We start from the raw sequence: 21,606 nt of genomic DNA, 5'->3' as shown, positions 1-21,606 counted from the left end.
GGAGAGTTGTTTATTGATGATGGTTTTATTTATAAAAATAATGAGAAGCTACCAAGAACTTGGTCTGTGAGCAGAGATGTGTTGTTTTCTATGTCATACGTTTATGTATTATGATATTTATCTGTTATAGAGGCGGCTGATTTTTATGCAGAGGTGACATCCAGTTATATCATAGCAGAATAATTAATTGTAAATAACGCAGATCTTACCTGAAATACAACTGAAAAACAGGCGTGAATGTTAGTTATTCTTTCGTAGACATTAAAGGGCCCAGACTAAAGTCATTAAAAAAGGGGTTATGTTGAAGTGTTTCCCCCACCATTTAGACTCTTTCCATTCTGGAAGTGCTTTCAACAAGTCTGTGTATATAACATGATCCATGTCAATGTTTCTGACAGGCTTGGAAAGGTTCACCTATTGGCAAGGCGTGACAGTGGCTTATATTTTACACTACATTTAGGCTCATTGATCATCGCTCCAGCACTATAGGTCTATAATCTTATAGAGTTATGTAAGAGACTTCTACATGGTATGTGGGAGAATTATTAGCTACTCATCTATTCAAACAAATGTGAACTAAGATTATCTCAGTTAGGTCTAAACAACAGGTGAGTCAAAGTGCCAGAAAATGGTTGCTCTATATGCCCAGTCTTCAATCACTCTGCTAATAGTTATTGGAAGATTTCAGTGACATTCACTTGAAAATGTGGTGGCAGGCGAAACGGCTCATATTTTAAGTGTAATTAAGACCATCTTATTTTTGTGAGCATTTCCCTTTTCATGAGATTACAGCATTCTCTATTGCTGATCTACACGAAAATCTTTCCAAGTTTCAAGAAGCCATTAACCTTTCCTCATCTTCTCTCTTCCAGCTATGCTGTAACAGTGCAGGAATCCTACGCTCACCCATTTGATCAGATTTATTACACTCGCTGCACAGATATCCTCAACTGGTTCAAATGCACAAGACACAGGTATGTTGTTGCCCAATATATTTTTGCAAATTACATTTTATTGGCATGGCGAAGGAGATCATAGGTATTATACATTCAGTAAACTGTTAGATACACCATTCTGGGTACCCTTTACCCTGCCTTCAACATGAAGCTGGAGATTCCTGCCCAGGTCGTCACGAAAACATCACACCGCTGCTGCAAATTTGTCTCCTTCACACTCACACTTTGAATCTCCTATTTCTTTACATTCAAATGTGAATTGACGCCTGATGTACATCATGATCTAGGGGTATGTGGACCCACTAGGCCCCCCTGCCGTAGTAGAGAGGCAGCGGGCCAAGTCACAGTCTATGCACAGTCTTTATAAAAGTTCATAGCACATGGCCAGGAGGCAGCGGGCCAAGTCACAGTCTATGTACAGTCTATATAAAAGTTCATAGCACATGGCCAGGAGGCTGCGGTCACGGCCGTTCGCCGAAGGTGAGCAGCGGCGGTCTGTGGCCACAGTCGTAACAGTGTATTTGAAGGCAGGCCACTAGAAGATGGGTAAAACAGTCTCCGATAGGTTGTGGCATTTAAACACTACTCAAGTGGTACAAATGGGCCTAATGTGCACCAAGAAATTATCACCCACATCATTACACTATCGCCAGCCTGAAACTATTGACACAAGGCAGCATAGATTCTTAACCCTACAATCTGCATGGAGCAGTAGAAAAAAATGTTTCTCAGACCAAGTAAGATATTTTCATTCCTTATGTGACTAGTTCTGGTGGCCCTGTGCCGACTATGCCCTCAGTTTTCTTTTTCTAGCTGAAAGTACTTGAACCTGATAAGGTATTTTGCTGTAGTCCATTTACCTAAAGGTTTGACATACTATGTATTCAGAGATGCTTTTCTGCATATCAACTAATAGCAGTGTTGTTCCCTGCCTTTATGGTAGGTACCCTACAGTCTTGTTTCAATGAAACATACAATAGATGGAAGGCAAGGAGAAGTGGAGAGTAGAAAGATGCGCTATGATGGCAGGGGCATCCTCTGTTGGGTTTCACAACCAAAATTGTGTTCTTAAAATCAGGACTGTGCCAGAAAAATTAGAACAGTTAGCTACTGTGTAATGCGAGAGCTGCTAATAAGTTGAAGAGAAATTGGCACCCCCTCTTACACGGGCCCTGCTGTGGTTATACATGATGTGACCAGAATTGTTTCCCCATTGCTGGAAAAGTTTCAGCCAAGGGAGCAAATACAATTTTATATATACACAGTCGAGTCACATTATTATGACGAGCTAATATCCAGAGTAACCTCCGTGTGCAGCACGGACAGCAGCTAGATGGGCTGGCAGTGACTCAATAATGTGCGGGTAGGTTGTCTCAGGTATGCGGCGCCATGCTGACTGCAGTGCAACCCACATTTGCTGGAGGGTGCGTGGGGGATGATCCATAGAGCGAACAAGACGATCAAGGTGGTCCCATATATGCTCAATTGGGTTCAAGTCTGGTGAATTAGAGAACCAGGGAAGTACTTGGAAGTCCTGGTCGTGCTCTTCCAACCACTGTCGGACATTTCTAGCCGTGTGACATGTCGCATTGTCTTGCTGGAAGATTCCATCTGCCCCAGGAAATACAAACCGCATGTATGGGTGGACGTGATCTGCAACGATGGATTCATACCCAAATCGGTTCAGAGTGGCTTCCACATGGATGAGTGGGCCCAGAGAATGGCATGAAAAAATTCTAACGTTGCCGCCACCAGCATGTGTTCTTCCAATAATGGTTGCAGGGTGTTTGTTCTCTGATGTTTCTCGCCTGACACACCAACGTCCATCCGTTCGATTAAGCAGAAAACATTACTCATCGGAGAAGGCACCCCTTTACCAATCACCGGTGGTCTAACTCCGATACTGCTGTGCAAATGTAAATATTTTTTTCTGATGCTACTTTGTTAGAAAAGGAGCAGTGTCACGTAGGGTTCGTGGACCCACTGGGCCATACCGCCTTGGCGGTATGGCAGCTGGCCAACAGGGCGCAGGTCAGAGTCTATAGTTCATATAGGGTACCTGTGGCAGCTCGGACAGTAGCAAGGCAGGCTAGGCAGGAATTAGGCAGCAGGTAGACGTCAGGCATAAAGAAGCAGGACAGGCATGGCATACAGCACGGCTACAGCTCAGCACGGCACTGGATCCGGATACAGGAACAGGGAACACTGGGAGCAGTGAGGGAATTTTGCGTAGGGGGCAATGGCATTGTTGTGCATCTGTACATTGGGAGAATCTGGTGTGGTTAACGCAGGCTCCTGTGTGAACGAGGGTCCAAACCACTGCTTTACCAATGTTATACGCTGATTCCATATTTTGATATCTCTGTTTACATACCCAGTCACAAAGGGTTCGCAAACGAACTAGGACTGGGAGTATTGTGTTTAATACGTTTTTAAATACACGGTTGGGCTTTTCACAGTGGTGATTGTACCCCTGTTTTTAGATAGCTATGAAATAAAAATTATACACTTTACTCATTTATCACTTCAGTGAATTTTCAAATGTTCATATTTGTGGGAGCACAATATATATCGTTAAAATACAGTGAATTAACACTGGGAGCAGGAAACACTAGGGGACCATTTGCAAGACAAACTTGGAATACGACGACAAAGCTCAGGCGTGGGAGGATGGGGCTAAGACCTTCTTATAGTCCAGGGTGCTCTGGAAGCAATTAGCTCAATCTCGAACATGTGTGCACTCTGGCTTCTTAAGTCTGGACTGAGCTTGCAAGTGCACCCTGGTTGTCACTGTGGAGCAGGACGGCCGTATGTGCAGACATCTATTGAGAGAAGGGCGTTGACTGGATGGAAGGAGTTCGTGGTCGGCGACCACGGACGTTACATGCAGTGACCATCCCGCCTGCTTCATCACCCCATACGCAGTAGGAGCGTTGGCCCTCGCGCACCTTCATAGCCGACGTTCACCTCTCTCATCAATGGCACGTGGTGCTCCGCAGTTTCCACATTGGTTATTCACAATGGTGCCATTTGTTCACTCTCGATACACTTTCATGACCGCAGCACGCGAACAGTTCACAAACTGTGCTGTTTGAGAAATACTGCCACCCTTGGTCCAAAGCCAATAATCATGCTTTTTTGCAAGTCTGATAAATTGCCCCTTTTGCCCATGGCAACAACGAGTGATATGTGTTCAGACAGCCTATCACACACCTTATATACCCACCAAGCCAGCCCACGACACATCACTCCCTTCACGAGCTACGCGCTGCCAACGTCGAAAGTAGGAGGTAATAATAATGTGACTCGATATATATACTGTGTATGTGTGTGTGTATATGTGTGTATATATATATATATATATATATATATATATATATTAGGGAATTGCTCTGCATGCAGTTCTATAATGCACAAGCAAGCTGTATACTGATATACTTATGGTATATATATTTTATATATATATATATATATATATGTGTATATATATATGTGTATATATATATATATATATATATGTGTATATATATATATATATATATATATAGAAGGGTGAGCTTGCCAGTACCGCCTGAATCTACTTTACGATACTTTTGTACATTCTAAAATGTTCACTTATTTTGCTTGTGCAAAATGGTGATGTTTCTTAGTGCAATTGTCCCATGTAATCCTGACTTGTTCAATTTTTTGCACAGGATAAGTTACAAGACAGCCTACCGACGTGGCCTGAGAACCATGTACAGAAGAAGGTCACAGTGCTGCCCAGGATACTATGAAAGTGGAGATTTCTGTGTCCGTACGTATTCCTCTACATGTATCCATACTTTTCTATGAATTTCTAATGTAGAATTCCTTGGTATTCTCCTATATTATTTATATGATTGTTCTCTGTAGCATTTCTGCTCTGCCAACCTCCGGTATGTGTATTCCCATATATAACGCAGCAAGATGAGAAATATTGCAGTCCTGCATCTGTGCATTGGAATCACAATCTGCTCTGCCTTTGCCATTACAATTTTGCACTGAAATTTTACAGTAATATAGTTTTTATTATTGTAGTGCATTGAGGCTCTAGACTTTTACAATGCATACTGTACATATAACCAATAAAAACCAGGAGGTCACTGGTGCTATTGTCACACTGGTACATCGCAGTTCAGTCATACCTTATACTTATGACCGTGAATTGTATAATGTGTAATTGTATACTGGCTGTTCAGTTGTGTAGTGATGACATATTATATATGTCAATGTATCAGACCTCTTTAGATCAGGACGTCCATTATTTTTTTGGGGGGGCTATTTGTTAACTGTACTAGTTTTATTGCATGTAATATGAAGTTATACAAGCTATGGTGTATTGTGCTATCTTTTACATTTATGGACATGTGTTCTTCTTTTCTTGTCTTGCTTACACATGAAGCAGTTTTCTTTGGCGCATATTAAAAGGTTGACAGGTTCCTGGTTCCAGACACACTTATCAACAGGACTTAATAACATATGTACCATTTTACATGAATTTTATTACCTGGTGCTGGTGCTGACCAGTAAGAATGGTCTGAAAGACCTACAAGCTTTATTAAGTTAATATTATGGGGCCTGATAAGCTTCAAATAGATATTAGATATTTGTCCGTTAATGCTGACGATTTTAGTGGGATTCACTGACAATCTAATGTCCATGGGGAATTGGTGTATTTTTTCTGCCTGATCCAATTATTTGCCATGAGATAAGCTGATTCAGAGGCCAGAGATTTCTCGTAGCCACTCATCTCATCCAGCCATTATAGAGTTAACATGCACATTTGGCTAAGCTTAAAGTGTATCTTAATGTGGGCATTGGCCACTTTAATTGTTGGCTGAAAGAGGACTATTTTATTTTTATGACTGGCAGAGATATCATTGCCAATCGCCTTTTTCTAATAAAATAACTATTTATTGATTCTAATCTGTATTGTGCTATGTTGAGTTTGTGGTTAAGAGAATTTTCATTATGTCCTAATATAGGGATATAACACATTAGCTGCACATTATAATAACGAATATAATAACTTGGATAGGTTTGAAGTTATAGACTCTTCTATAGTTATAGGGAAACCGGACTTCTTTTGCTTGCTCTATTTGTAACTACCATTGACTTTGTCTCCTCAAATACAGCAGCTTTGAATAGCCAAAAAGGGGTCCCTCTTTCTCCCAAATAGGAGGGGGTACCAAAGGTGAGACCTCCACCTTTCAGACATTTTTTTTCTGTAGTGGAAATACCCTTTTAAATAGGGCAAGGTAGTCTTCCTTGTACACATGAACAATACATAACGGTTTTTCAATCAATCCGAGAATCGGAGACCCACGTTATGGGCTCACACCTTTTTTTTCTAAGGTTAAAATGATCACTTAACTCTTTAGACCCTTCCTACGCAGAGTACAACTGCTGTTGGCCAAAGACATATTAATGGATAGCCCCATCCCTATGTTGCAGTGTTGCTAGAGGGATGGGGCAACTCTCCTATATGCTGTAGGCCTAACCTATGGATATCCTTACATCCCTCTCATTCTTATAACAAAGTACAGTACTAAAGCCTTAGGTTATATTTCTGCTGGCATTGTTGGACGTGCTAAGATTCCCTCATTGTGCAAACTAATAAGCATGAATGTTTAAACAGATTAATACATATTCATGGCAGCATTAATGTATTTTTAGACAGGCTCTATATTAAAACTGTTACAGATGTAGCAGAACTGAGTTTGTCATTTGGCACAAGGCATTGTGATATCACTGAATTCTTAAACGTGGTCATTATTTTTACTATACTGGCAAATCCTAAAAACTCCAAGAAACAAATCTTTATAGCCTAGAGCAGTAGCTCTTATATAACTTCTTATGTCCAAGGGCAACATTATCAGATTGTACTAGTGGAAGTTGTATTAATATTTTGACAGCTTATCACAGGCATAGAAATGATCTTTATTCATATCAAACGTTTTCTAGCGCTTTTAGAAAGGCTAGAGGTCATTGGTTACAAATGAATAGCATGTTGCCACATAGCAGCATGGCTGCACCACATCAGGACACTATAGCCCTTCTTCAATGCTCCTCATAGTATCATAGACAGATCAAATTGAAAACATAACCAGGCTGTTCCTCTGCGGTGGCACCATTGCTTGCTTCTACTGTTGCCTATGTGGTTAATAGCGGCAGACATTACCAAGCAGCCCTAAGTCTAAATGCTACTAACACTACTATACTAAACCCTTGTCTCTGCTTTTCCTCGATCTCGGTGTGATCACACTTCAGCCTGATTCACTGGAAGTTATTACATTTGCAATTAGTCCATTTTTGTAGCATAACTACATTGAATAAAACGGCATTCAGTGTAAAGGCCAGATTTATAAAAAATGTTTGATGCTTACAAGTTTGCTTGCAGTTGCGGTGCAGTTATAGTAAATCCACAATTTTACTGCATCTCGTGGGCGATGCTGTGTCCCATGGAGCCATATGTGTAGATGTAGCAGGGGCTATTTAAGCACACAAACAATTGCCAAGAACATATTAGGGAATCCCCCCCCCCCTGTAATTCCGGCTGGCGTCCCCGTGGCCTGGCCACTCACATTTCGAGGTATCGACCTAGTAATCTCCCCGCAGCGAAGTCCAGATTCCTGTACCGAGGTTAAAGGGTGAATACCAGGGAGGCTACTAAGATAACATCCTTAGAAGTGGCCCTAAATCCAACCGGATGAGTAGCACAGTGGATCCACAACCTGCTGGTCGTTGCTTACACCCCCCCCTCTCCCTTGAGCTGCGCTCCAATCCTTCATTTGATCTTAAAAGACGGATGGGAGTTAATGGCTCCCTTTCATCTGCCTCCCTCTACTGCCTGTAGGTAAGTAAGAAGAGGGTGCTGAGGAAGTGGAGTACACATGGGATTATAGAACTATTACTACTAGAACTTGTATAGATAAAAAGACCAGACAAATTGAGTGGTGGAAAAATGATTGTCCACTGCCTTCTTTATTAAAGTTACAAGAAATAACATTACTTAGTTCAACCATCATAAAATCCAACTTATTAAACCAAACTGAGGCTAATTTATCAACCTTTCTACGCCAGTTTTCTGACGTGGAAAAGTAAAAAAAGGGCTCAAAAAGGGCTCAAAAAGGGCTTTTGGTTTTTTTGCACCACCCTCGCCACTTTTTTGAAAAAGGGCATGGCTTCTGAAAAGGTGGGGCAATTGAGTGACTTTATCTAGACTCCTAACAAAGAGGTGGTGACAATACAGTAAATACAAAGAACATAAAATAGGGGGTGGGCGGCGCGCAACTTTTTTTTAAACTCCTCAAGGGTTGGGTGAGCTAAGACAGCCACCCAGCCCTTGAGCCATTGTTCATGTACAACACAGGTCACATGGGTTCTAGAGGAAACCAATGACCTCCTTTTGCTGAGGGGGCAAAGAAGCCTTCTCCCCCATCAACAGGAACTGATAGGTCACAAACATAACCAATCAATCTCTGACCTTCCATAGACAAAATCTGACTAGAAATTACCTGAGAAAAGATGGGAAATTTTGCCACCAAAACTACTCCAAAATCTATATCCCTTGTGAACCCTGCAGATTCTGATATGATGATGGATCGGACTGCGTAGAAGGGTTTCTTGTAGTCTGTAACCATGGAGAAACATAGAGCTTCATAGGAGCCTTGGCCAAAAAAGGTATAAAATTTTTCATCAAGACTATCTGACAATTTGCTTCATTTATTTTAGGTAGATTGCAGCAATAAAAAAAAAAAAATATGTTGCAAATAGGACATATTTAATTTACTCCTATGTTTATACATTTTGTATTCTAAACATTTTGATTAAGCAAAAAAACGACGTAATAAGGAAACCTTGTAGAATGTATTGAATATTCTGTGGGTGTATGAGGAAGATGAAAAACTCATAAGATGTTATTTATTGGTAAGCAGTTTGATACTTTGAAATAAAATGTGAATAAAGCAATAATGTTTAGCAAGGCTCACAGAACTTTCATAGTCACTGCATTTAGATATCAATATTTAATACTTAACAATTCAGATTTTTTTTGTATGAAATACTGCATGTAAACAAAATAAACCTTGGCTGTTATCTTGTATTATATGTACCGTTACTGACCGTATGTAACACAAATTTGAGGAAAATTATTCCATCAGTTTAGTACACAATGTGTTAGTAAAGCTTTAGTATATGGAAAAAAAAAAACATAAAACATAAAAATGATATGCAGCACATTAAAGAATAGCCCTGCCGCATAAAATTCAGTTGTAATTCGTTTGAGTTTTTTTTTTGGCTCTGATTATATTTATGGGGTGAAGGGGAATTACTTTCTGTATAAAATCTGCCCTGCTCTAACCTTTGAAAGCCCAAAGACCCGGTTCGCACGCTGAGTTCCTATGGTACCATCTTACAGAGCCGTAGGCACTCATTGTGCCACCTTATCGTACCTCTGTATGGCAATGCCTCTAGGGGAAAATGCCTCCATAAGATATGTATTTTTTTCCACACAGATTTTTTTCTCTCATAGATTCATATGCAATAGGTATGAAATTGAAGACACACAGAGTTACAGTATGAGCCCATAGATCTATATGGTTGCTGTATTACAGATGCGTATATTATTTTGTGGTGGGTTGTTTACAGGGGTTTTCCCACAATTAACATTTATCACCTATCCACAGGATAGGTGTTAAATGTATGAATGCTCGGGGCCCCACCGCCGGGACTCCAGCCGATCTCTAGAACAGTGGACACGACCCCCGCTCCATTCAAAGTCCTCCTCACTGTGATCGTGCAGTTAGGTGGATTTTGAATGGAGTGCATGAGTGCTGCCGCTCCATTCAATGTCTATGGGGCCGACAGAGACATCCATTTACAGTATTCTGCTGTTTTTGTCATTCCCGTAGACTTTGAATAGAGTGGTAGCGCACATGCCACGACCGCTGCTCCATTCAAAGTCCTCATCACTATGAGGGACGAACGCGGGTCGTGCCCCCTGTTCTAGAGATTAGTAGAGATCAGTAGGTGCCAGTGGTGGGACCCCCAACGATTATACATTTAACACCTATCCTGTGGATAGATGATAAATGTTAATTGTGGGAAAACCCCTTTAAATGATGGAAATGTACCATTTACATATGGCAATTACACACTATGAATGTATTATTATTATTAGTTGTTATTATTAATATACCACTTTCGTGGACATAATTCTTATTTCACTACACTAATGGAATCTTTTCCTTCAGACACATATAGAATTAAGTAGTGCTTAGAAGTTTAATTAGTCTTGATCTGTACTCTTTACAGTAATTGATGCCATTGAATTTTCCTTTCTATACGTAAATAACTTTGGTCAGTGTATCCAATTACAGGATTTCTGAAGTCTATGACCTCAGTGTTTACATCAGGTTACATTCTGATGTAGATTTCACATTTATGTTCACTTTTACTGCAGAGCATGCTGGGTTTTTAGGGCTTCATAGTCTCTTATGTTGTAATTAAACCTCAAATGCAATTTACTATTTATATAAAAGTTTCTAATGAGATATGATAGATAGATAGATAGATAGATAGATAGATAGATAGATAGATAGATAGATAGATAGATAGATAGATAGATAGATAGATAGATAGATAGATAGATAGATAGATAGATAGATAGAGCGACCGACCGACCTTACAAAGCACAGAGCCCATGGGAATAGCTATATCTACGCCACCATGTACTGTAATCACAGATGGCTTCATGTTCTGCCATATACACCGTATAACATATTTATTTTTTATAGGATTTATATCAACCCTAAAATTATATTTTCATTTATATGTAACATAATAGGGCTGTCTTTTATGGTCACATCATATGGGGCATATAGAGGAGAGTTTTCTAATATCTTTCTTACCCCCTCCTTCCAGCTGGGTATTTTCTCTTATCAGGTCCAGAGTCCACCAGGACCAATATAACAGACAGCAACAATAAAATATAAAATAAATAAAATAAAAACTGTTATTTTTTTAAATATATTTTATTACCTTTGTTTAGCTTTGGACGTTTATAAAAACTTTTTTAATGCCTTTGGACGTCCTTAATAATAGTTCTTGACTTTAATATTGGTTTGGCATTGGTACAGGGAAGGTGCCAACAAATTTTTATTGCTACAAAAAAAGTCTCTAATAAACCCAAATATACAGTCAATATGAAAGACTCTTTTAGGCTTATGTTCTGTTGCAGTTTCCGGCAAGCTTTCTACTATTTTTGACAATAAGAATAGCGCAGTCTACAGTGTTATTCTTGCCATAAAAAGTAACAAAACCCCAATAGACTCCATTAAAATGTGTTCTGTTAAGATTTGCCGTTATCCATTTGAAATCAGATCCAGCATAGGTGTGATAATTATAAACAGAAGCCATGATGTTAGTGTGAACAGAGCCTTACAGGTTTATTCAAAGTGGTTTATTATTTGTTAAATTTGCAGTAAGACTACATAAAATGTATTTGAAGACAACTGACATATAAAATAACGGGGTTAAAAAACAGTAAGGAGTCTAGGGTAAGCCCCTGGCGTTGCATAGTAACGCTTCCGTAATTTAATTACAGACGCTACGAATACACATCCGTAGCTATCCATAATTACGGAAGCGCCCATAGATTTCTATGGAGAGTCTGTGCCGTAATTCCGACAAAAAAGGACATCCTCTATCATTTCTTCTGCACAGACACCCATCCGTAAAAATACGGAAAGGTGTCCGTAGTCCATAGAAATGAATGGGTCCGTAATTACGGTTGAAAAGTCATGTGCATGGGGCCTTACAATGGGGTTTGTCGGGTTCACATGGGATGTCCGTTATGTTGGCAGGAAAAATAGCTAAGCATGCATGCAGCGATTGTTCTTACCTTCAAATTTGATGGAATCTGCAATGGAGCCTTCAGACAGAGATGTGTTTGGGGAATAGATAGTGATTTGGTCTATATTTATTTAGGTTATGGAGTATGTTAATGATACTTTCGCACATGTAAGAGTACTAATCATAACAAAACAGACTTTAGGGTTTTTGGTAAACTTATATCTTCATCCGTGGGACCTTTACTAGTTATTTTTTACATTCCAAAATAGATTATCTATAGAAATGATTGAAGTAGGGGTTAGTGTCTGATACACTTATTGTAAATCAATTTGCCAACTTATACCTAAATTCAACACTACTTGAGGAATAAATAATACAGAACTTTTATTTCTACATCTGTAATGACCCTCATATGAATTTTAATATTTGTGAAGGTCCTGTTAACAGACTGTTTTATTAACACCATTGTTGTCTTCGTATTCTATCTATCAAGTATTACTTTTTTTTATCCTAATTGCAAATGCAACTGTCTTGCTGTATAACGGAAGCGGCTGCCTTCGTCACAGCTTTTTTTTTTAACAATCAGTATTTCAGGAGCGGACAACTCTTAGATTAAAACTAAAGAGCAAAGCCCTCCGACATGTTTTGTTGTGTACTGTCATCTCATTTACATACAGCGTAGAGCAATGAGCAAGCACGTAGAAAAAAAAGCAATTATTTTTTCATAGACTTCTCTGCATACACAGTGTGATTGTGCAGTCAAAGAAGCTGGACTGGAACAATGAGAAGTGTATGAGGCTGATTGGTCACTGATTGGTCACTGATTGGTCAGCTTCATACACTCCTCTGTACAACGCCCAGTTGGTAAAAAGTAAAAACACGCCCAGTTGTCTATTAAGAAACGAATTAGCATAAATCTAAAATTGCTCATAACTTACTCAAAAATTATCGTTTTTCAAAATAAAAACCACTGCTGTTATCTACACTACAGCGCTGATCACATTATGTAGGAGATAGGGCACTTATAATGTGGTGACAGAGCCTCTTTAAATTGTTTGTCCCTTAAAAAATAATGATTATAGTTGAGTCTTTAAAGGTCAAAAGTACCATCATGTTATTATCAGAATAGTCACCCGTGATATTTACTTGGGAGGCCAATGACTACTTTGTAATTGAATCTTCCAACAAGTCTCTACAAGACACTTGAACAAACTTAATGCTTACGCACACAGGCATATTATGGCTCTATACAATCTTCATGTTGTACGAAGCTGTAATATGGTATCAATAGCGGCCTATGGGGCCACACTGTAGCTCAGTATGCCCACAACCTCATATGGAAGTATATAGAGGGTTTTATTTTTTCTTTTGTATTTATACAGAAAGAAATTGTGTCATGCCCCATTGGATTCTATATTACCCCTAAAAGGATTGCACCATACAGTGTCAGACAGAGATCCTCCGTGTGCCGTAGTACAGTACTGCCAAATACACGATGCCTAATAGTCTTTTCCTGGTGCCTATTTGTGTGTAGCCCCACCAGCCTGGCATTATATTCTAACAAACACAGGGCTAAAAAAGACAAAATGCGGTTCTTGTATTTTTCCACACATTGTTTTAACATCTCCACATTAACATTTTGCAGCTCTACATTGACAATAATGGATATACACTATCACTTAATAGGGTAACTCATCTGCATCATGTAGAAAAGTTATAGCTGCTATTATCCCTCCTAAGTTTTCCTCACACACCTCAAGAATGCGACCTTTCTTCCTGTACGTTTTGTCACATTTTGAGAGTTTTGCATGCATTCACAACATGGCTGAACTACCTGTTCCTTTATTATCATTGCTGTGATTTGCGTCTAATCTTTTCTTAAGTCTAGATCTATTTGTATCACGCTTGTCATTGAGAAACTGGAGAACGTCTTTAGTGGCAAATTATTTCTCCTGTTTCACTTGTTGTGAGGTAGATGAGATACAATATGGGTTGTAGACAGGCATACCTGACAAGTTTCTGCACTCTTACCTTTGCCTCAGGATGTTTTACTATTGAGAATAATGCAACGTATCTGAATTATTAGTAAGAGCAATTGTAACACTTGTCATTCTTCTTCCCACGATTGTAGACAGTCATTTTTAGACCAGCTTTCTCAGTTTTGGACCCATAAACGCCATTCTTATTCACCTGTCACTTCCTTACTGTCACGATCTTGGGGTAAGTGGACCCACTAAGCCACTGCGTCGTTGCGAAGGGGCATCTGTCCAAATCACAGTCTATACAAAGTCTATGCAAAGTCCTTAGCACAAGGGTACCTGTAAGAGTCCAGACAGTAGCAGAGGCTTTGGGACGGATGGAGCTAGACGTGGCAGGTGGCACCAGACGTGAGGGATGATACCAGGCGTGGCAGATGACACCAGACGTGGTGTATGACTGCAGGTGTGGCAGATGGCACAACATGTATCCAACACTAGATGAGGCTCAGGAACAAACACAGTACGGGATACAGGTAGCAGGGCACGGGAAGACTGGTAGCAGGATACAACTAAGGGACCGTTTGCAGTACTAGGATGGGTAGACAACAACAATGCTCAGGGAAGGAATGGAAGGGCGGAGCCCTTTTTATAATACAGGGTGATCTGGGGATTCGATAGGGACTTTTTAGTAAATGCGCGTGTCCTGGCCCTTTAAGACCAGGTACGAGCGAGCATGCGCACCTTAACAGACAGTCCAGGGCAGGACGGCCGCATGAGCTGGCATCTCTTAGAAGGGAGGCGCTGAAAACCGGCCAGGAGTCTGCGGTCACGGACCTCCGACAGAGGTGAGCGTAGGCGGTCTGCAGCCGTAACAATACCCCCCCCTTATGCCCCCTTTCATTGGGTCCAGATCGTAAGAGGAATTTTTTAATAAGGGTCGGAGCATTAAGATTCTCTTCTGGCTTCCAGGATCTCTCCTCAGGACCAAACCCTTGCCAGTCCACTAATTAGAAAGTCTTTCCTCCTACTCTCTTGTAGTCCAGGATCTCCTTCACCTCGAATGCATCAGAAGAACCGCTGGGAGCAACTGCAGAACTAGGAGCTTTACTGTAGCGGGTCAGAACCACAGGTTTAAGGAGGGACATGTGGAATGAGTTTGGAATCCTGGGAGTAGGAGGTAACCGAAGTTTATAGGATACAGGGTTTGTCTGTTGCAGAACTTCGAAAGGACCGAAGAACATGGGAGCGAATTTGTGAGAGGGCATCTTGAGACAAATGTTTCTCGAGGATAGCCAGACCTTGACTCCAGGAGAGAACTGAGGAGGAACTTTTCTTTTTTTATCTGTATGCTTTTTCATGCGGTCTACTGCCTGGAGGATCGCAGACTTTGCTGCCAGATGTGAATAAAAGCCCCAAATGAAGAGTTAGCTGCCTGTACTTGAGTGATGGCTGGCACAGGAAGAGGAACTCGTGGATGTTGGCTGTACACAATGTAGAAAGGAGAAAAGGCAGTAGACTCACTTGTATGATTGTTGTAGGCGAATTGCGCCCAAGGTAGAAGTTGTACCCAATTGTCATGTTGGACGGAAACAAAATGACGAAGATAATTCTCTTAAATTTGATTGGTCCTCTCCACTTGACCATTGGACTGCGGGTGATAGGCAGAAGAGAAGTCCAGCTTTACATCTAACAGGTTGCACAGGGCTCTCCAGAACTTGGACATAAACTGTACACCCCGATCCGAGACAATTTGCAGGGGAAGTCCATGCAGACGGAAGATGTGTAGAATAAATAGATTTTCCAGACGAGGAGCAGACAGAAGACCAGTCAATGGAATAAAATGTGCCATTTTATAGAAACTATCCACTACTACCAAGACTGTAGTACATCCAGCTAAGAGGGTAAGGTCCGTAACAAAGGGACAGGCAGGGGTAGGAGCAGACCAGCAGGCTTGGAGCGGGTAGACTTGTTCGAGGCACAGTTCGTACATGAAGATACATAGTCTGCAACATCTCTAGGCAGCGTGGGCCACCAATAATGATGAGCTATCAAGTCCTGAGGCTTTCGAACACCAGAGTGCCCCGCCAGTTTGGAGCTGTGCCCCCAGTGGAGAATTCTCTTCCTGTCTGCAAGACTAACAAAAGTCTTTCAGGAAGGAATGTCTCTAATTTGCGGGGGGTTAGCGGCAATAATCCTAGAAGGATCTATAATATATTGAGGAATTTCCTCAGAGTCATTAGTTTCAAATGATCAAGACAGGGCATCAGCCTTCACATTCTTGTCAGCAGGACGGAAGTGAAGCAAGAATTGAATCGAGCGAAGAACAACAACCATCTGGTTTGGCGAGTATTTAGTCATTGTGCTGACTGTAGGTACGTGAGGTTCTTGTGATCCGTATAAATGATAATAGGGTGAACCAAGCCCTCCAGCAAGTGTCTCGACTCCTCTAATGCCAACTTGACGGCCAGCAACTCCCATTCCCCAAAGGAATAGTTGCACTTTGCAGGAGAGAATAATTTTGAAAAAAAGCCACAGGCCACCATCTTGACTTCAGAGGTTTTTTTTTTACATAGTAGTGCTCCAGCATCCACCTCCACAAAGAACTGCTGAGATGCATCAGTGTGATGGAGGCCGGAGATGAAAGTGCTCTTGAGGTTGGTGAATGATGACTCTGCCTCCGGAGGCCAAACCTTGGCGTTCACCCCCTTATTGGTGAGAGCAGAGATTGGAGCAGTCAGAGACGAGATGTTTGGGATAAATGGCCGATAGAAGTTTGCGAATCCCAGAAATTGTTGTATGAACCGAAGACCCTGTGGACAGGGCCAATCTAAGACGGATTTCTCCTTGTCTAGATCTATCTTGAGTCCACGGTCAGACACGAAGTTCTCCTTAACGTAGGCGGACATGGCTAGGGTCTCCAGCAGGGAGAGAGAATAGACTAGCCCATGAGGTGGTGAGGCGTAAGGAAGTAATTCAACAGGGCAATCGTAGCTGCGATGGGTAGGAAGAGTCACTGCCTCTTTTGTGCTGAAGGTGTCCGCAAAACTGGCATAGTGTGAGGGTAGATCGGAGAGTGACTGAGGCAGTGGAGGTAAAACAGGATGAACCTGTGGCAGGCAGTGGTGAAATAACTTGGAGGCATTGGAGGACTTCTCCGGAACTCCAGTCGAGAACCGGAGGGTGTAGACGAAGCCATGGCAGGCCCAGCAGAATAGGGTTGCTAGCTTTAGGCAATACAAGGAAGGTGATCTGTTCCGAGTGAAGAACTCCAGAGTGGCAGCTGGCCAAATCACAGTCTATACAAAGTCAATGCAAAGTCCTTAGCACAAGGGTACCTGTTAGGGTATGTGCAAACACAAAATCAAAAACGTCTGAAAATATGGAGCTGTTTTCAAGGGAACACAGCTCCTGATTTTCAGATGTTTTTTAAGCCACTCGCGATTTTCGCTGCGTTTTTTACGACCGTTTTTGGAGCTGTTTTTCTATAGAGTCAATGAAAAACGGCTCCAAAAACGTCCCAAGAATTGACATGCACTTCTTTTTCGCGGGCATCTTTTTAAGTGCCGTTTTTGGAAAACGAGGCGTAAAAAAACACCCCGTCAGAACAGAACGCCGTATTTCCCATTAAAATCAATGGGCAGATGTTTGGAGGCGTTCTGCTTCCGTTTTTTCAGGCGTTTTTCGAGGTGTAAATGCCCCAAAATACGCCTGAAAACACTCCGTGTGAACATACCCTAAGAGTCCAGACAGTAGCAGAGGCTTTGGCATGGATGGAGCTAGACGTGGCAGGTGGCGCCAGACGTGGAGGATGATACTAGGCGTGGCAGATGAAACCAGACATGGTGTATGACAGCAGGCGTGGCAGATGGCACAACACGACTCCAGCACTAGATAAGGCTCAGGAACAAACACAGCACGGGATACAGGATACAGATAGCAGGGCACGGGAACTCTGGTAGCAGGATACAACTAAAGGACCATTTTACGTCGGGGCCCCTCCAGGAGAGGAATTCCTTGGCAGAGCGTCATCAAAGCTCTGGCTGGGGATACCACTCCTAGAGGGAGCCCCAATGGAGCTAACTATAGGGAGGGGGGTGTAGCGCTGTCGACAGGGTGGGGTGTGTGGGGCGCTATCTACAGGGGGTGTATGTGTGGCACTATCTTTAGGGTGGTGTATGTGTGGCACTATCTATAGTGGGTGTGTATGGCACTATCTACAAGTGGGTGTGTGGCATTATCTAGGAGGTGGCACTATCTGGAGAGGGTACTGTGGCACTATCTACAGAGGGCACTGTGGCATTATCCATAGGGTGCACTGCGGCACCATCTACAGAGGGCACTGTGGCACTATCTACAGATGGCACTGTGGCATTAGCTGCAGGGGGCACTGTGGCAATATCTATGAGGGCGGTGGAACTTCCTACATGGGGGGTTGGCACTATTTACAGAGGGCAGTGTGACAGTATCTACAGAGGCCACTTGGGCAATATCTACAGAGGGCACTGTGGCATTATCTACAGAGGACACTGTGGCATTATCTACAGAGGGCACTGTGGCATTTTCTACAGAGGTCACTGTGTCACTATCTAAAAAGGATCTGCCCAATCTTGACATATTTGTGTCTGCCAAATACTGCAAACTGAGCAGCTAGACTGCATTTAGCGACACTTAAACTGGAAAACAGATTGTTAAACTAAGCACGTGGAGAAAACTCAGAAATTTCCTGCAAGTTTAAACCTAGCGGTATTATTATAGTAATGTAGTATTGTTCAAGTAGTTCAAATAACTAATTGTTTAACAATAATTTTGTATTGTATCAAATTTGAAAGTAATGTGGCCTGTCAACTTCAAATTCATTCTATGTGCGGCCCATTTACCCGGCCGAGCTTGAGACCCCTGGTGTAGAGGTTTGTTTACCAACAAGTTGCTCTGAGATATTATGGGTCAAACATTTTTTATGATAAATACCACTTGGGAAAGAGCCATATAACTTATTGTTATATCTTTAATCCCTTTCCACACAACAACATATATGTACGTCATAGATGGCAAGTTTCTGAACAGTGCTGTACACTGTGCCCTCCCATTACCTGATGGTACATAGCTGAAATCAAGCAATAACTCTAATCTGAGCCAAGCCATTAAGGGGTTACCCTTAGATGCCACTACAATGGTGGGATTCATTTTATTTAGAATTTTTTTTTAACCCCTTCAAAAAAAGATGAATAAAGGTTAAATGCCAATGTGTAATTTTAAATGGTACCACTGAAAGTCATACAGCTAAGTTAACGGAAAAATAACAAAAATTATGGCTGCCTTAATGCAGTTAGGTAGTAATGAAAACAATTTGCTGCGCCCTTAACGCCAAAACTGTCTGCGTCTTTAATGGAATAGTAGGCTTTTGTGCTATTAATATGCAGTGTGACTCAAAATCATCAGCGATATTTAAGGCCTCATGCACACGACCGTAGCCATGTGCACAGCCGTGATTTTCGGGTCGGCCGGGGGCGGAGTGTCACCCGCAAGCCGCCCAAAAATCGCAGGCCGTGCACATGGCCGCGGCCATTATTTGCTATGAGCCTGAACCGCAGAACACGGCCGTAATAAGACTTGCCCGTTCTTTCTGCGGTCCGGGCTCCTGGGCCATGCACGGACCGTGAAAACCACAGTCGTGTGCATGGCGTCATAGGACTGAATAAGGCCGCAATTCTCCCGTGGATTTTCGGGGGAATTGCGGCCGCAAAAGCACGTTCATGTGAATGGGGCCTTACCCCTTAAAGGCAAGGCCTATTTTGACCTTCAGGATGTGGCAATGTTTTTAAGCTTTTTCATCGTCTCGTTTCAAGAGCTATAATTTTTTTTTTCCATCAACATAGTCTTATAAGAGCTTGTTATTTTGTGAGATAAGTTGTATTTTGTAATGGCACCTTATACATTGTATAACTTTTAGTATTTTTTTTTTGGGGGGGGGGAGTGGAGGTAGAAAAAAAAATAACAGCATTTCCACCATTGTTTTTTTGTGTTACAGTACAAATGAAATGTTAACTTTACTCTGCAGGTCAGTACAATTAGGACAATACCACATTTATATAGTTTCTAATATGTTTTATCACTTTTGCACAATAAGAATACTTTTATTTTTTATTTTTTTCACGACAAGTTATGTATTCAATGTCACCACTACTTTTGCACAATAAAAACACTTTAAAGAGCCATAACTTTTTCTGTAGACGGAGCTGTGTCAGGAATTGATTTTGCGGGAATGAGTTGACATTTTCATTGGTACTATTTTGGTGTTCATACAACTTCGGGATGAACAAAAAAAGATTATTTTACGTTATTTTTCATGCATGATAAATAATCATGCATTGGTAAAAATTATTTTTTTTTAATGTTTTTTTTCTTTTAATAATATTTTGAAGCAATTTATTAAACTTTTTTAAATTTCTTTTTTTATCCCACTAGTGGACTAGACAATTCTATCCCTTGATTGTTTATATAATACACTGCAATATAGTGTATTATGCCTGCCAGTGTAAGGGCTCGTCCACACGCTCCGGAATTGCTGCGTTTTTTCCGGCCGAAATTCCAGCCGGAAAACACGCAGCAACTCCGGAGCGTGTGGACAGAATACAATAGCAGTATAGTGGATGAGATTTTACAAATCTCATCTACATGCTGCGTAAAATTTCCGAGCCAAAATTGACCTGCGGTGCGTATTTTTCGGACCGCAGCATGTCAATTCCTGCTACGGAAAGTGTGCAGAATTGCTGCGTTTTTCAGAGTGAGAAAATCGCCGCAAAATATGCAACATTTTCTGCCATAAATACCACAGGAAATGGTGCGTTTTTTCCTCAGCGGAGAGCCTTTTACTTTCAACGGAATTGCTGCAGAAATTTTCTGCAGCAATTCCGTTGTGTGTGGACAAGCCTTAACACTGACAGGTAACCTAATAGGTTTAGTTACAAGTCAGACCTGGGGGCTATTGTTAGATCCCCGGCTACCGTATGAATCCATCAACACCTTGCGATCGCATCGTTGGGGGTCTGATGGGCTGAGAGAGGGAACCCCCTCCCTCTGTCTATTCACTTAGAAGCATTAAACTCTGATCCCGGCCGTTAGAGCGAGGTGTCGACTGTATAATACATCCGACAACCGCAAGTGAGGGCATGGGGACAGCTCCTGTGTTTGCGCCCTCACCACAATGTAATATTACGTAAATTCACAAGAACTGCTTAGTTCCCATGAAATAATAGCGCTTCATGGAGCCAGAGGGGGTGAAAATAGCCCAAAGCCTATAAAAGGTTGGGTACATCTGTGGAAAGCTACCCCGAAACTTTCTTCCTCATTCAGGAGGCTCTGAGCCATTTTTAGCTATTTTTTTTTTTTGCAAGATCAAAAGTTTGTTCGCTGACAGAAAGGAGCCAGGATGTATTTTTTATTTATTTGTTAAATTGTTCTCGTAGGACATCATAGGAAACAGTCTGTAATGCTCTTGAGTGTGTTAAATGAGTTGTTTTCCTGACTACTGGTTATTCATAAACTAAATATGTAACGTATGATTTTTCCAGTATGGTAGAAATTACATAAATTTAAAATGTTTTATATTCAAAAATCTCTCAATTTTTATTGTTAACTTCGCTAGTTACTACACTGCTCAGGTTGGCACAAGTACAAACACTATATAAATGTAAGAAAAACCTTGGTTATGTCTCCTTTTGAGTGGTGTAAAGTTTAATAAAGCTTCTGCCTAAAGTCTCCTTTCCCTATGCAGTGAGCCAAACCGGTCTCCCTCC

General features: G+C 41.3%; 1 protein-coding gene across 5 annotated transcripts in view; it reads left to right on the top strand.

Annotated features, from left to right (window-relative positions):
* MEGF11 (multiple EGF like domains 11) overlaps window positions 1-21,606 on the top strand; it is a 454,207-nt gene that overhangs the window by 75,198 nt on the left and 357,403 nt on the right. For all 5 annotated transcript variants that reach the window (XM_075858312.1, XM_075858313.1, XM_075858314.1 and 2 more), the window contains exons 3-4: window positions 873-974; window positions 4,652-4,752. In XM_075858312.1, the coding sequence (XP_075714427.1) occupies window positions 873-974; window positions 4,652-4,752 (203 nt within the window). The remainder of the gene's footprint in view (window positions 1-872; window positions 975-4,651; window positions 4,753-21,606) is intronic.

The sequence above is a fragment of the Rhinoderma darwinii genome, chromosome 3, assembly GCF_050947455.1.
Source record: "Rhinoderma darwinii isolate aRhiDar2 chromosome 3, aRhiDar2.hap1, whole genome shotgun sequence".
Taxonomy (NCBI): domain Eukaryota; kingdom Metazoa; phylum Chordata; class Amphibia; order Anura; family Rhinodermatidae; genus Rhinoderma; species Rhinoderma darwinii.
The sequence above is the reverse complement of the archived record's forward strand: the minus strand, read 5'-3'. Positions and strand labels throughout refer to the sequence as shown.